This window comes from Mauremys mutica, chromosome 19, assembly GCF_020497125.1.
Source record: "Mauremys mutica isolate MM-2020 ecotype Southern chromosome 19, ASM2049712v1, whole genome shotgun sequence".
Classification (NCBI taxonomy): domain Eukaryota; kingdom Metazoa; phylum Chordata; order Testudines; family Geoemydidae; genus Mauremys; species Mauremys mutica.
In genome coordinates this window covers 20,361,913-20,376,028 of record NC_059090.1, presented here as the reverse complement: position 1 = coordinate 20,376,028, position 14,116 = coordinate 20,361,913, and the positions used below count along the sequence as shown (strand labels likewise).

General features: G+C 40.1%; 1 protein-coding gene across 3 annotated transcripts in view; it reads left to right on the top strand.

Annotated features, from left to right (window-relative positions):
• Positions 1-257: 257 nt before the first annotated feature.
• The window catches only part of USP32 (ubiquitin specific peptidase 32), a 137,299-nt gene continuing 123,440 nt past the window's right edge, over positions 258-14,116 (top strand). For all 3 annotated transcript variants that reach the window (XM_044994066.1, XM_044994065.1, XM_044994064.1), the window contains exon 1: positions 258-388. In XM_044994066.1, coding sequence (XP_044850001.1) covers positions 331-388 — 58 coding nt within the window. In that variant the 5' untranslated portion in view covers positions 258-330. The remainder of the gene's footprint in view (positions 389-14,116) is intronic.

Below are 14,116 nucleotides of genomic sequence, written 5' to 3'. Positions count from 1 at the left end.
CCCGCGCCCACCCCCTCACGGCTCCCCGCGGCGACCGAGCGCCCGCACTCGGGGCGCTCTGCGCACCACGTGACACAGGTCCTTCCAGCCCCGCCCCCGGGGAGTCCCCTGCGTGACGTCAGCGCGCCGTGGCCGTTAGGGGCGCCGCCCGCCGCTGAACCACAACACTCCCCCGGCACGTGACCCGGGAGGGGGCGCCCCACGTGACTCGGCATGGAGGCGGCGGCGGAGACGGCGAGCGGCCCCCTCCTCCTCCGGCTCGGGAGTCGCTAGCGGCGCATCCCGGGCTCCGAGCCGGCCGGCCTGCGGGGGCCATGGACTGAGCGCGCCATGGGCGCCAAGGAGTCCCGCATCGGCTTCCTCAGCTACGACGAGGCCCTGCGGAGGGGTGAGTGAGGGGGCAGGTGGGGGGAACGGGCGGGGCGGGCTGCGGGTGGAGGGGCGGGGCGTGGGGGGGGAGGAGAGGACGGATGTAGACGATACCCTGGGGGCTGTCACGGGGGGGGGAGCTGTAAACACCCTGGGGGGCTGTGACGGGACGGGTGGGAGTGTAAACACCCTGGGGGGCTGTGATGGGAGGGGTGTGTGTAAACACCCTGGGGGGCTGTGATGGGAGGGGTGTGTGTAAACACCCTGGGGGGCTGTGATGGGAGGGGTGTGTGTAAACACCCTGGGGGGCTGTCACGGGAGGGGGTGTAAACACCCTGGGGGGCTGTCACGGGAGGGGTAGGGGAGGGGGTGTAAACACCCTGGGGGGCTGTCATGGGAGGGGTAGGGGAGGGTGTGTGTGTAAACACCCTGGGGGGCTGTGATGGGAGGGGTGGGGTGGGTGGGTGTGTAAACACCCTGGGGGGCTGTCACGGGAGGGGTAGGGGAGGGGAGGGGAGGGGGTGTAAACACCCTGTGGGGGGCTGTCACGGGAGGGGGAGGGGAGGGGGTGTGTGTAAACATCCTGGGGGGCTGTCATGGGGAAGTTCATCAGCGGGGGAAGGGAGGGACAGATGTAAATATCTCTCTGGAGCTGTCAGTGTGGGTCAGGGGTAAGTGGCCCAAAGTGCCTTGGCATTCCTGACACCAGTGTTATGCACCTCAGATACAGCGGCTCTTGTACCATGGCTGCTGCTTATTTTTCCTTTTTACAAGAGCTGAGCGGCAGGTGTTGTAAGACCCTCCTGGTGTCGCCTGTTTCCTGCATCTTCCTGCACCTACTTGTCAGTTTTAGCAGAAACCTACAGTGGCCTTTGCCTCCCCTTTACTCTTCTGTGCAGGTTCTGCTGGTTTGGATCATGCACAGATTAGCTGTGTTTTGAGGTGCAGAGGGTCTAGACAGCTGCTGATGCTGCAAGGCCACTGTTCTCTTACGGCAGTCAGCACCTCCGTAAGCTTGTCGCTTCTCAGCTCCCCCATCTACAGTATAAAATGTCATTAGGAACTTCTGCATTCTGATGTGATAGGAGTGAACTTGCTTTTCCTTTCATGGCATTGCCTGTCACTTCATAGTTTTCACATATATATTGGCACCATTACTTGCTGCTGTCCAGGACGGGGAGTGCAGTTTTCACATACCTCTTTCCTCCCTGCCACATTTACTTGCTGTTGTCCAAGGTGGGAGTGCACACACACTTATTTAGAGTGGTGGGTAGAAGTGGCTTATATGCTTATGATATACATTGTTTTCATAATCTTTTTTTGGATCCCTTCTGGAGAGTATTGAGACAAATAGAGAAATGAAAACATACTTGTTAAATCATGAATACAGCCAGCAGGGTTCTAAAACAATGAACTAACTACACCCTGTCATCTGCCTGTCTCGAGATTTTATTTCCAAGCCCAAGGACAAAGAGGGATAATTATTTTCAGTGCTAAATGCATTGCATTTATGGTCATTTTTATGTTTCTTGTTATTGAGGAACTGTAGGCATCTCTTGGTGATGTAATATAAATAGGACATAGACGGTTCTAGGCAGTGCACCTGTTTGATATACACAAGACTGATGAAATTCACAGGCTTAGTCTAGTGTCAGAAACATATGGCTGCTTAGTTCTTTCCTTGCCATAACTCAGAGTAATATATAGTGATTGATCCTGGAGTTTCTGAAAGATTGTGGGTTGATTGAAGATGTATATGAAATATACATATTTTTATTGTGAAAAGCATTTTTAAAGCTTTGAGGGTTGTATTTACTTATGGAACCTATCCCAGATGGGTAAAGAGACATAAAACTGAGCAATATATCCTAAATGCTATGAAATAGGAAAAAGGAGTGAATGTAAAAGAACTGGCTTTCAGTTTAGATTTACATTTTCAGGATTTTGAAATCTGTTTAACTTCTGGTAAGAATATATTAAGTCCTTTTATAACTTCTGGTATTTAAATGGTGGGGGGAAGAATGACAAATGAAACCTGCTTATATTCTGGAACAGACTGAATATGTAATGCAACAGCAAGTGTTTGATTTTAGCTGTTTGGTGGAAGTCAAATTCACTTGGTCAAGTTGTGTGTGGAAACTTTACATATTTATAAAACATGTAATAATAATAATAATAATTTGAATTCTTAACCTTTAAAATTAAATTGTGCAGTACCTTCAAAGACAGTCTATTTTAAAAGTAAGTTTGTGAACACAAGATTTCCTATTGTAAATTACATTTTCCTATATTAACTTTTTATTGGTGAACTGAATTTAATCTTCTGCCACAGTGAGTTTTGAATGCAGTAATTCTTTTGGAGAGTAGAAAGGTTGTTCTAGTATCTTTTGTTACAAATTGATGTTTTGCCAAACAACTATTTTGTTTGTTTAACCAGAGAGTTTTTTGTATGTGCAAAACAGTCTAGTTATCAAAACATTATTTGTTAAGGCTATCCTCCTCTAGATATTGTATATCAATACAGTGCTATTTCTGTAGGTATTGAACAGCAAGCAGTGATGATAAATTATATGGACACAGACTTAAAAAATGGTTTACTGAAGTTTATTTTTGTGTGGTTATAAGCAACCTTACTAAATTTTTATTCAGCTATTAAACAGTAATAAAATATGTTTTCTTTTAAGTCACCTGCCAGTTAGATTACAAATCTTTTTAAACAGTCCGTTGCTCCACATAAAATTTACTGTGATTAAATAGTTTGCAAAGGCAGTAATTGCTCAGAATGCTGTTAAAGTACTTTATAGAAACAGCACTTGCAGTTTAAATTGTTAAAATGTGCCCAGTATTATTTTCTTTAGAGGAAAACACAGTGCATGCATTTGGTTCTGTCAGACTGGCAAAATGAGGCGTATTTCAAAATAACAAAATTATCAATGGCAGGAGTTTCATTCCTTCCAGTACCGTGTTAAATATTGAGCAGAAAAAGGGAAAAATCTGTTTCTGAGGCTGGGTATTTGGTAATTAAAACTTACATTTTTTTTCGTCCCCCAAGAATACAATTAAGGGTAATCTGTCCAATGGCTTCTCAGCCACATGGTTGTCAGAATTTGTCCACATAATATTCCTTTGAAGTCAATAGGTTTCTTTAGAAGTACTGTTTGTGTGCAGTTCAGTGCAGCATCTAGGTCAAGTGAGAGACAGTCCTGCTAATATAAGGAATGCTATATCCCGAACTGTGTATAAGGCTCTTTGTTATTTCATCAAGAAAGTGGTTTGAATTATCATTGATCATATCAAGGACTAGTGTTTTTTCCCCCAGAGCTCTCATAGGTGGTGGATCCATCATGCTTTTTACATATTTCCTCCCTTGAGTCTCCCAAACTTTAAATTGGTTGTGATAAAATCCAGATAAGAAATGGAAGTTTTGTCCTTTACTCGTCCAGAGATTTCCCACTTTTGAACAAACCGGCTGTGAGATTATTTTAAGATTTCTCTTATGCTGCTAAAATCTTGGGAGTTCACGGTGGACCCCTGAGAACTGGACAAAATATGAAACTGTAAAAACCCGTATCTGTGCTTGTCCCATACACTAAACACACACAAATAAAATAATTTTATTTTTCCTACTGTGTGCTGTACGTAATACTAAAGCAGCCTGTGCAGTAAGGACTCTGCAGGAGAGAAATGGGTAGATGACATCCATTGTTATCCGATTGATTTTAATTCCTTCATAAATGTTTCTTTATAACTATTTAGTGCATGCTGATTAACTTGTGGAAAATAGTAGGATGCGCTTAACTTAAATTTATTAATATGTTGGGAAGTCGTGACAATAGAAGGCAAAACTGTTATTGTAAATATTGATTTAAAAAAAGAGAGAGCGAGAGCTAGAGCATGCTAAGTCCATGACTATTTACAGCTTCTATGCACTTTGAATATTCTGTCAGGTAACTTCACTCTCTCAGTAGAAATTTCAGTGACTAGTCATGGATCTGTGTAATGTTATTTAGGGAGGAAGGCCCAGTTTGTCTTTAATGTACTTGGGGAGGCATAGACAACTTTAAAACAAACAAATTTCTTGTATGTTTTTCTTAAGATGGGATCCGGAGAACTGCAATGGCATCACAGTGTGGTCAATGAGCACACTGTTTGGAGAGATGAGCAGCTGTTGATAGGTTGTCTGTTTCATTGTTTTGCATTGTTTGTGGACAAAGAATCCATAGTCACCAAAAAAAAAAAAATGGCATAGTCTTCCAAAAACTTATGTACAATTACAAATAGCTGCTGATATAGTTAGAGACAAATCCTGAGAAATTTGGACTATTGAAAAGCTCAGAAAAATGATCTTAATTAAAGTGTTTTTAGAAATAAGTAAGTAAGTTATCTAACCAGCTTGGGTATTTTCCAAGATGCTGTTATCTTGGTGCCAAACCTAGGGTATGGTGTAGGATTTTTATTCTCATCGTCTGAGATGGGATCTACTAGAATGGTCTGGGTTTTTTTTCTCTCGGAGAGCAAAGCAAAATGTCCCCTTCCCCACCCATATGTAGAGTGAAATGCTGTTGTCTTCACAGGAATCCTGATCCAGGAATAAAGGCAGTCAAGGGTAGCCAGGTTAATGAGATGTTTGTGGTATTAAACTGTAGGTTAATTTTACATTTTTATGTACATTTCAAAATATGAATACATTGTTTTTAGGTTACCACATGTCACAGTTAGACATCTAGGCTGCGTATAAACTGATACCTTTCTTCATATCTCCCACCATTGCAGCTTTACTGGTAGTAGCACTGAAGGAATGGCTAGTGAAGATAGGGAATGGGTATTTAATGCCCAGCTCCTTTAGTTGGTAGGAATAGAGGGGAATCCCTTCTGTGGTTGTAATCAGTGATGCATCTTATCTGCTCTGGGGGATTCACTGTCAAAATCTTATGGTGCGTTGTGATGCATACATGGGAAGCCAAGCTCCTTGTAACTGTTCTGAAACTAAGAACCATCTAAAGTACTTTGCCATTGAGCAAGCCTTTCATGGTCCAAGTACTGGTGGACAACACAACAGCATTGGTTTATAATAGGCAAAGAGGTTCGCTAACTACTCTGGGGACTGGAGCCTGGCTTATTGGGTGCATCACATGGCTTCCATTTGGCTGGCAAAGGAAATGTGCCCACAAGCTAAGTTACAGATTGTAGGACCAGCAGAAATATTCTCTGCAACAGACTGCAGTGGACCTATTGAAGAAATGACATGTTACATCAGGAGATGTCTCTGCACCAAGCCACAATGCAGAGTGCCTTTGATTTTTCTCCAGATCAAGACAAATTACAACAGGTACCAGTTAGACTAGAGAAAAGGGCTTCATACCTTTCCCCCCACTAATTTCACTAGCCACCAGTCAGACAGAACAGGTTCTGGTCATACTAGTTGTCTTCCCGAGGATCTAGACAATAGTATACACTTTCTCCTGGGGGTCTAACAGAAAGCTGATAAGAGCTCATCTCAATTGATTAGACTTTTCCTGTTGTTATGCATACTTCCACCTTTTCATGTTCTCTGTATGTATAAATATCTCCTGTCTGTGTGTTCCATTCTATGCATCCGAAGAAGTGAGCTGTAGCTCACGAAAGCTCATGCTACAATAAATTCGTTAGTCTTTAAAGTGCCACAAGTACTCCTGTTCTATTTTCAAGTGGTCGCTCTTTATTTTGTTCTGTATCCTAATCTGTAATTATTAATCATTGCTGCTTGCATCATAGGGCTTTGACTGAATTTTAACCCGCTTTGATAAATGTTGTACTGAGCCATGTTAAACATTGTATAGGGTGACATTCACTGAGGGTCCTGGGGCTTTCTCTCATATGGGTGTGTGTGTGTGGTTTCATAATGTTTCCTGTCTATAACTCTATAGAGCTGTTACCTGGTGTTCATAAACTCACATGGTACTTAACATTTGACAACTTAGATTCTAGAGCTGATGCTTCTTTTGGGAGGGCAGCCTTTTTTTAAAAAAACAGCAGTTCAAAACCCAAATAAGTGGCTTGAGGAGTCCCAATTAAACTGCCACAAGTGGAAATGTACAAAAACTGTTCTCAGAGAAGAGAGGTATCTAGCCTGCAACTGTATTTTGAGTGTATTGCCTTTGTGTATACACAATAACCACCTACCTCTTCCTCCTCCTTGGAGTTCTACTTCTCTACAACCCTAGGTTTTAGAGGAATGAATTAGATAGTAGGAACCAAATGTGCGTTTGTGTAGTCTTTGCGCCAAATGCTTGGTGCTTTGAGGTGATTGAATGCTCAAACTACGGTAAGCATTGAGTAACTTCTTTTGCGTTAAGGGTGCATTTACCTTAGGACTCTTGGTGCAGTTGCCTAGCACCTACACAATTCTTCCAGTGTTACATACTACCAGTAGTGCTAGACAAATTATGTGGAGGGCTTTAGCATAGACAAGATCTAAGAAGGCAGGTGTTTCATAAATGAGACATTATTTTATCCTTTTAAAAAAAAAAAAGAGTAAATGCAAGAGCATTTGCTTGTAATTGATTTGGTGAATGCAAGAAGAGTCCTTACTATTCAGAAGCATAAAATCAGTCTGTAAGTGAGCAACTTCATAATGTTAGATTTTATGTTGTCAGCATGTTGTTACTTGAGATTAAAATGGAAGAGGGTAAGCTGTCTGCCAGAGGAACACATGGTTTAAAAAAAGGAGTCATCAGTGATGGGCTGAACGTTAAAAAATATAAACTGAAGAAATTCTATGTTGAGTGGCTGATCGTGTTAAATATTAGTGTAATCTAGAAGTAGACTGTCAGATAACAGGAAAAGATTTTGATATTTTCTTTAACACCATAGATTATGACAACTGAACACTGAAAACGTAACTTATTTTTCACAGTGTAGGCCATTTACTTGTTATAGGTTACAGTTTTTATGCCTTTTAAACTCACCTACAGCTTTCACCATGAAAATAGGTTAATCACTTCTATTTCAAGTCAGTTTCACTTTCTGGTTCTTCTGCACTAGCACAACAATTGAAACCTTTAATAATATTTGTATTCATCTTGGGTTCTTTACAACCTTGTCTTGACCAAGTTGATCTTTTGGGGCCTGAATCTACCTGACAGTGTTCTAGAGGAATAATTTAGAAATTTGAATTTAGAAGCTCTTGAGAATAGTCTGCATCATCAGTAATAAAAGGCTATTAGTTTAAAATAGAATTGCTGGAGAAGGGCAACTTGAGTCCTGCTGTACTTGACCCATTGGTTTTATAAATCCTGTGGTAGGTAACTATTGTTACCTAATTACCTTTTTCTTTAAACAAAGTATCTTTTTTAAATAATAAGTGGAGTGAGGAATCCAAGATATGAAGACAGAAAAAGGAAATGGTCTAAGTGTCAGATTTTGGAACTCCTGGACTCTTTGTGGTCACAGGTTAAACCAGGGGTTGGCAACCTCTGGTACGCGGCTCGCCAGGGTAAGCACCCTGGCGGGCTGGGCCAGTTTGTTAAGCTGCAGCGTTAGCCACAGTCCACCAAATCTGCTCCCACTGGCTGCGGTTCGCTGTCCCAGGCCAATGGTGAAACCGCAGCCAGCACATCTCTCGCCTGGGACGGCGAACCGCGGCCAGTGGGAGATGCGATCAGCCAAACCTGCCGACGCGGCAGGTAAACAAACTGGCCCGGCCCGCCAGGGTGCTTACCCTGGCGAGCTGCGTGCCAGAGGTTGCCGACCCTTGGATTAGACTCTCTGAAGGGTTGGCTGAGACTGTTAGCCTGCTGAGGTTGTATATGCAGTTTGTGTGTAGATCTTTCTGATGAAACCTCAGAAATGAAGTTCTATTTGATCTCTGAAAAAGTAGTTTTCCCTAATGTCCTGAGCAACATCTCCCTTCCTCATTATTGTTCAATGTGCTGTTTCATTTGTCCACTTGGATACTACCTCAGAGGTGGATTCATTTGAGTATTTGGTGGTACTATTCCTGGATATACTTGGCAAAAACACTAAGTTTTTTTTTGGCGGGGAAAAAAAGACACTTGCTATCTTAAACAGGCAACTACTTTAATACATCCTTACCTGATAATTTAATTGTAGTGTGCATACATCCTTCGGGAACTATTTTTGCCTTTTTAGCTGAAAAACACTGGGTGGCTCAATGTGCAGTGGTGTGCATTCTGCAGCATAAAACAATCTGATAATTAAGCCAAATCATAAGCTTTGCTCAGGTGAGCTCTGAACTGAGCTGCCTCAGAGACTGAGTTACACAAAGAGTTACACAAAGAGTCAGCCTTCTAGATGTAGATTGAGAAATTGGGAGGAAAGCCATGGAGCCTGCTTACCTGGCTTTATATGCCATCCAATACCAAAACGCTAACATCCCCCTACAACCTGTATGTTACCCCCAATGACACAATAACTGACGCCTCAAACACTTTATATCGTTTATTTTTAAATATTCTCTAATAAACTTTAAAGCTGTATACATTTCCAGAGCTGCCTAGTAGAACCTTATCTTTGTTTCCTCTGTAATAAAAAGAAAGGTTTCCTAGCTTAGGTTCAAGAGTAGAAAAGAAACCTTTGGAGTTTGAGTTCTAAATAACATTCTTAAATGCAAGTCTATCTCTCTTTATTTTAAATAAGTTAATTGTTAATTCACTATACTGTTACTGTAAGAAACATGAAAGAAAAGGTAGGTGAGTTAATATCTTTCATTGGACCATCTTTTGTTGATGAGAAAGACAAGCTTTTGAGCTTACACGGAGCTCTTCAGGTTTGGTCTGAATAGCCATGTGACAGTTGCAATACTGAAGAACTACAAAAAACATCCTTTACATTTAATTTTCATATGAAAAGGTAATTTACATAATGAAACAATGAAGCCGTCTAGTAAAATGAGAGAAATCCATTGATGCAGGGTTCTGCCTCAGATTTTGAAAGGGTCTAATTCGCAAAACTTTTAATACTGTGTTATTTCTAGCAGTTAGTGGTAGTCTAAAAATATCCTACTCAGATAGTGGCAAAATACACATTACCTTTTTGTGTTTCATTCAGCAACATCTTGCTTTGTTAGTTGGACATTTTTCTCGTAAGCTTTAGCCTTTTTTAGTTTAGTTGCATAACACACAGTATTTAAATAACCCTTTTCTTTTTATCTTATGAACAGGAGACAGAGAGGTTAGTTACAAGCTCCTCTTTACCCTTCCTATGCCCATTTCCCCCTATCTGTAAAGGCTTGTCTACCTGAAAAAGTAGCATCATCTTGCACATCTATTTAAAAGCTGATTTAAGTTAAACAAATGAAGTTTCTGCATGGAGAAAAGGCTTAAGTGGTTTGCCCAAAGCCACAGAGTTTGAATTAAAATGTAGTTGTTCCTGTGCTCAGACCATTAGATAACAACATCCTTCATAGTGTCTGGAAAAAATGGCCATTCCCTACTGAGGGTGAAGTTTTCTCTGGAACTGGAAGGTTTTTGCATACCTTGTAATAGGAAAAGAAGAAATATTGCCTCAGATATCCCAGACGTGTTACAGGCAGGGCAGATGTTTACTCTGTGCATGGACAAATAAGGACACGAGTTACAATTTACTGTAGAAATCTTCACAAATCTTCATTTACTACAGCTATCTTCACAACACGTTCATGAGTAGGACAGCGTTACCTGTTTTATAAATTTACTTCAAGGGATTTAAGCCCCTCACCTCACAAACCTCACGCTCTGCCTCGCTTATCTTATCAGGGCACACAGTAAGCCTCTGCACTGATGCAAAATGTGTGCAGAAGTGACTCATGCCAAGTGGTTGATGCAGGGGCAAAGAAGACAAACCTCTTTCTTGCAATAGTATTTGTAGGCTGTGCTGACTAGTGGGCTTCCCAGTGAAGAAGGCTGAATTGTGAACCAGTGATGGTTGAAAAGGAGACCAATGGGATAGTCACTTGCCCAACAGAAAGGCCAAACTGAGGTTTCCCCTGACCTCAGATCTTGCCAGCTATCTTAATCCTAATCTGGGTGCAGGATCTTCTAGGATTATTAGCAGCAATTTCTCTTTAACCTCAAAACATAATTAATTTTTCCATCTGATCAATAATCTGTCAGTTTTATTTTATGTATTATGGTGAAAAGTAGTTTGTAATTTACCTTGATGATTAAGTCACACCTCTGAGAAGAATTTGCTTCTAGCTATGAACTTGCTAGAAAAGAAATAACAAAATAATACTTTGCAAGGTTCACCATGACATTTAGTTTGGAAATAATTGTTCACAACTGGAAAACAATAGCTTCCCTTTTATGCCCAAATCCTTTGAAACTGTTTCATCCACCCTTTAGGGAAAAAAGTGAGATTGAAAAGACAGCCCACAAACTGAAGATTTACAATCTAAATCATACCTTCATTTTCTAAGTTAGTAACAGATGAAGAGAAGGGTAGGGAAAGGAGAGATGAGGATTCAAACAAATAAAAATCTGTTCAGTACTGGAGAGAATTGCACTCTGGATAAAAATGTATTCTTCGGCTGTTAAAAACTGAATACAGACTCAGAAGAGCTTGAGTTGTTCCTCACACCAAGAGTTTCACTTTTTACCCTTATTGTGGGTGTTCCAGTAGTTAGTTGGTGGCCTTTAAAATATTTTTATGCATTTTAGATGAACATCCAGTTTTTCCTGTTTTTCTTTTTCTGGATTATTTATCTACTAAGGTACATTGGTATCTGAATTGTAAATGAGTTTCACTAGCAGTCATGACTGGATAGTTGAACTGGTAGATCTCTTTTAGCTCCAGTCGTGTTTAGACTTTGTTCAGATTAAGGCTACTCTGGCAGTGAACCATGAGCCTTCAGGCAATACCTACCTCTTTGGTGCTATAGAAATAATTTAACAGCCACTGAAAGGCTTGATATAGTTGAATCTATGGAAATTGCCACAAATGAGCATGGTTATCTTGCTAATTTTGGAAATACTGAGGATTGTGAAGCACTGAAACACTGGCTAAGCTAACTTGGAAAAATAAACAAAAAAATGTTATATTGGACTCATGAGCGAATTTGAGCTGTGGCGATGGAATGAAAATGCAGGGATGATTCTATAAATAAGATTTTGTTATGGCAGCATCAGCATGAGCATGCATAAATTGTATCAGCACTTTCTCTGATAATTCCTACTTCTAGTAGGTTGTACGTCAGGGATGTATTTGAATAAAAACTTATTCCAGACTGAAAATTGACCATGTGTTATCAGGAGAGCCTTTATCAAATGTTAAGAAAAAAATGTGGTAGGACTACTTAATTTCCGAGAGTGACTTTTTTTAAAACTAAAATTTGTGGATTGGGGTGCATTTTTTTCAGTTCACACACCCCCCACCCCCCCGAAACAACGGGTGTTACCATACACACACTAACGAGAGTGATCAGTTAAGGTGAGCTATTAGCAGAAGAAGAGAAAAAAAAAACTAAAAAAAAAAAAAGAGGTACTCCTGTTCTTTTTGTGGATACAGACTAACACGGCTGCTACTCTGAAGTCTTTGTTTCTAATGTGTTTTATGGTAATTTGTAAGAAGAATGGTGGATGATTGGGGGGAGATTGCATAATAGGGGCTAATTGCTTTTAGTATTTCATGGTAACTTCCTGCAGACTGTCACAAGGGATCTTGATCTCTTTTTCTTCTTCTTCTTCTAGAGAGAATGGTAATTAATGGCTTGGCTACTTAATAACCCCTATCCTATATGTTGTTCTGGGTGAAGTGTTATTTCCCTGATTTTTTCTCATGTTTCAGGCTTGGTCATGTTAAGGCACTTAAACTATTGATAAAATTATTTATTATCATACTGTTAAAAAGACAGTGATGGTAAAAATGGAAACCATGCCATTCAGAGGTAGAGGACACCTCTAAAGCTCCCCAAATCACTATTTTTCTGTTTTAGTGTAATTTGTTTCAGCTTTGCTGTAAAAACTTCCTCGCCTTTCCTGATTCAGATGCTTAGTTACTGGAGTCACTTTTGTTATATTAATATCAGACACTTGGAAGAAAACAGATGTTCTTTCTGACTTGTATTAATGATTGAAGGCAAGGAATTCTTTGCCTCATTCATGACATTAATAGATGATGTTTTCCTGAAGGAATTGAGGTTTTTCCTCTAGATATGAGAAATTTATATTTAATAATAAAAAGGCACGTTTTGAGGTTAATCTTGAGTGATACTGTGTTCTGTTTTCCACAATGATTGTTCAAAATTTTATGGCTTTCAAATGTGAACTCTCACAACAGGAAGTGCAACAGCAAAAATAGATTTTAGGAATACTTATTTGTTTGCTATCAGTTTTTATCCTGTTCAGTTCAACTCTTGCTTTTTTTTTATCAGAGGCCATTTGCAGAATTTCACTACCTGACCTCTCAATTGGTTTTAGAATACTTGTAATTTAATTTCCTCATCCTCACCCTGAAGCTGTCTAATAGAGTTACAAACCTTGCAGATTTGGTTCTGGGTATCATAACTTTTAATGTAACAAGCCTGAGTTATGAAATCTATCTGCAGTGTAAAATGGATTTTCTTTCAGCATTTCCATTTGAGATTGAGATTGTCTTCAGGTTATATAGAGGGGTGTATGTGAAGCAAGGCTGAGGGCAGAAGGGAATCCTAAATTTTCCATCAGTGGTAGGTGTTATAAAATGTTTTTGCACTGTCTACACTAGCACATCCCTCTTACAAGTTAAATTACATGCATTTCTCCTCACTTATAAAATAAAAAAATTTAGTTAGCTCTAAATTGGACTCTGCCTTCATTCTTCTCATTCTTGTTTTTTTAATCCCTCTGTTTCTAATCATCATTGTATCTAGGCACATATTAAGTGTGTAGGTGTATATTTTAAGTTGCATTTTGCTGACAGTTGTCTCTCTGGTCTCACATTTGCATATGTTATTGGTCAAAGGTGAACCAGCAGTCAGAGCTTTTTCTTTCTTTGCTGTTGCTTTAATATGCATTTATTTCAGTAACAGGTGGATAGAACATTGACATATCAAGTATTTCCGGTCTCAGTGGACAAGGGCCCTTGCTAGATGTCTGGAATGTTGTTTGGCAGTAAAGCAGTTAACAGTTCCGTGATAGTAATTAGGCTTTAAAGTAACACTTAAGTAAAAGGAATAAAAGAAGATTCACACTTTCTGGGTGCTGATGTTGTGATCTGGCTGCAGGCTCACCAAACCAACAGTGCATCTACTTATTCTCAGAATGTGCATCACAGCCATAGGGCGAGAGAGTCTTATTTTAAAACAAAATTGTGAATTCCAAGAAATGCAGCAAAATACATGGGAAGATCTGACTCATCAACTACAGTAGAAGTCAAGAACTGTTCAAAATATGGTTTGAATATTTTAGCCAAACAAGGATTGTACATAGTCGGTTTGGCCCTCATCTGCATTAGCCAATGTATGTTAGAACTTTTCCCAGGTAGGAACCGAGGCTGAAGTTTATTTTCCTTCTGATGGCCATTCTTCGGGCATGATTTGGCCCTGTCCATAATAGCCGGATCATTCCGGTTAGATCCCTATTTGGCTGTAGCAAAATAAGCTCAGTTCTTAACCTTTGCCGTAAGGCTACTGTAGACCATTCCTAAAATCAATATCTTCAGAAGCTGTAGATTAATTTTAACTCTGAAGTTTATTCTACATGATGAGATAGGAGGGAAGTGGTCAGAGTTGAAAATTTTAAGGCATGATACCATTTTTCAGTGTAGCTGTGTTAAGAATCCTTCTGAATAC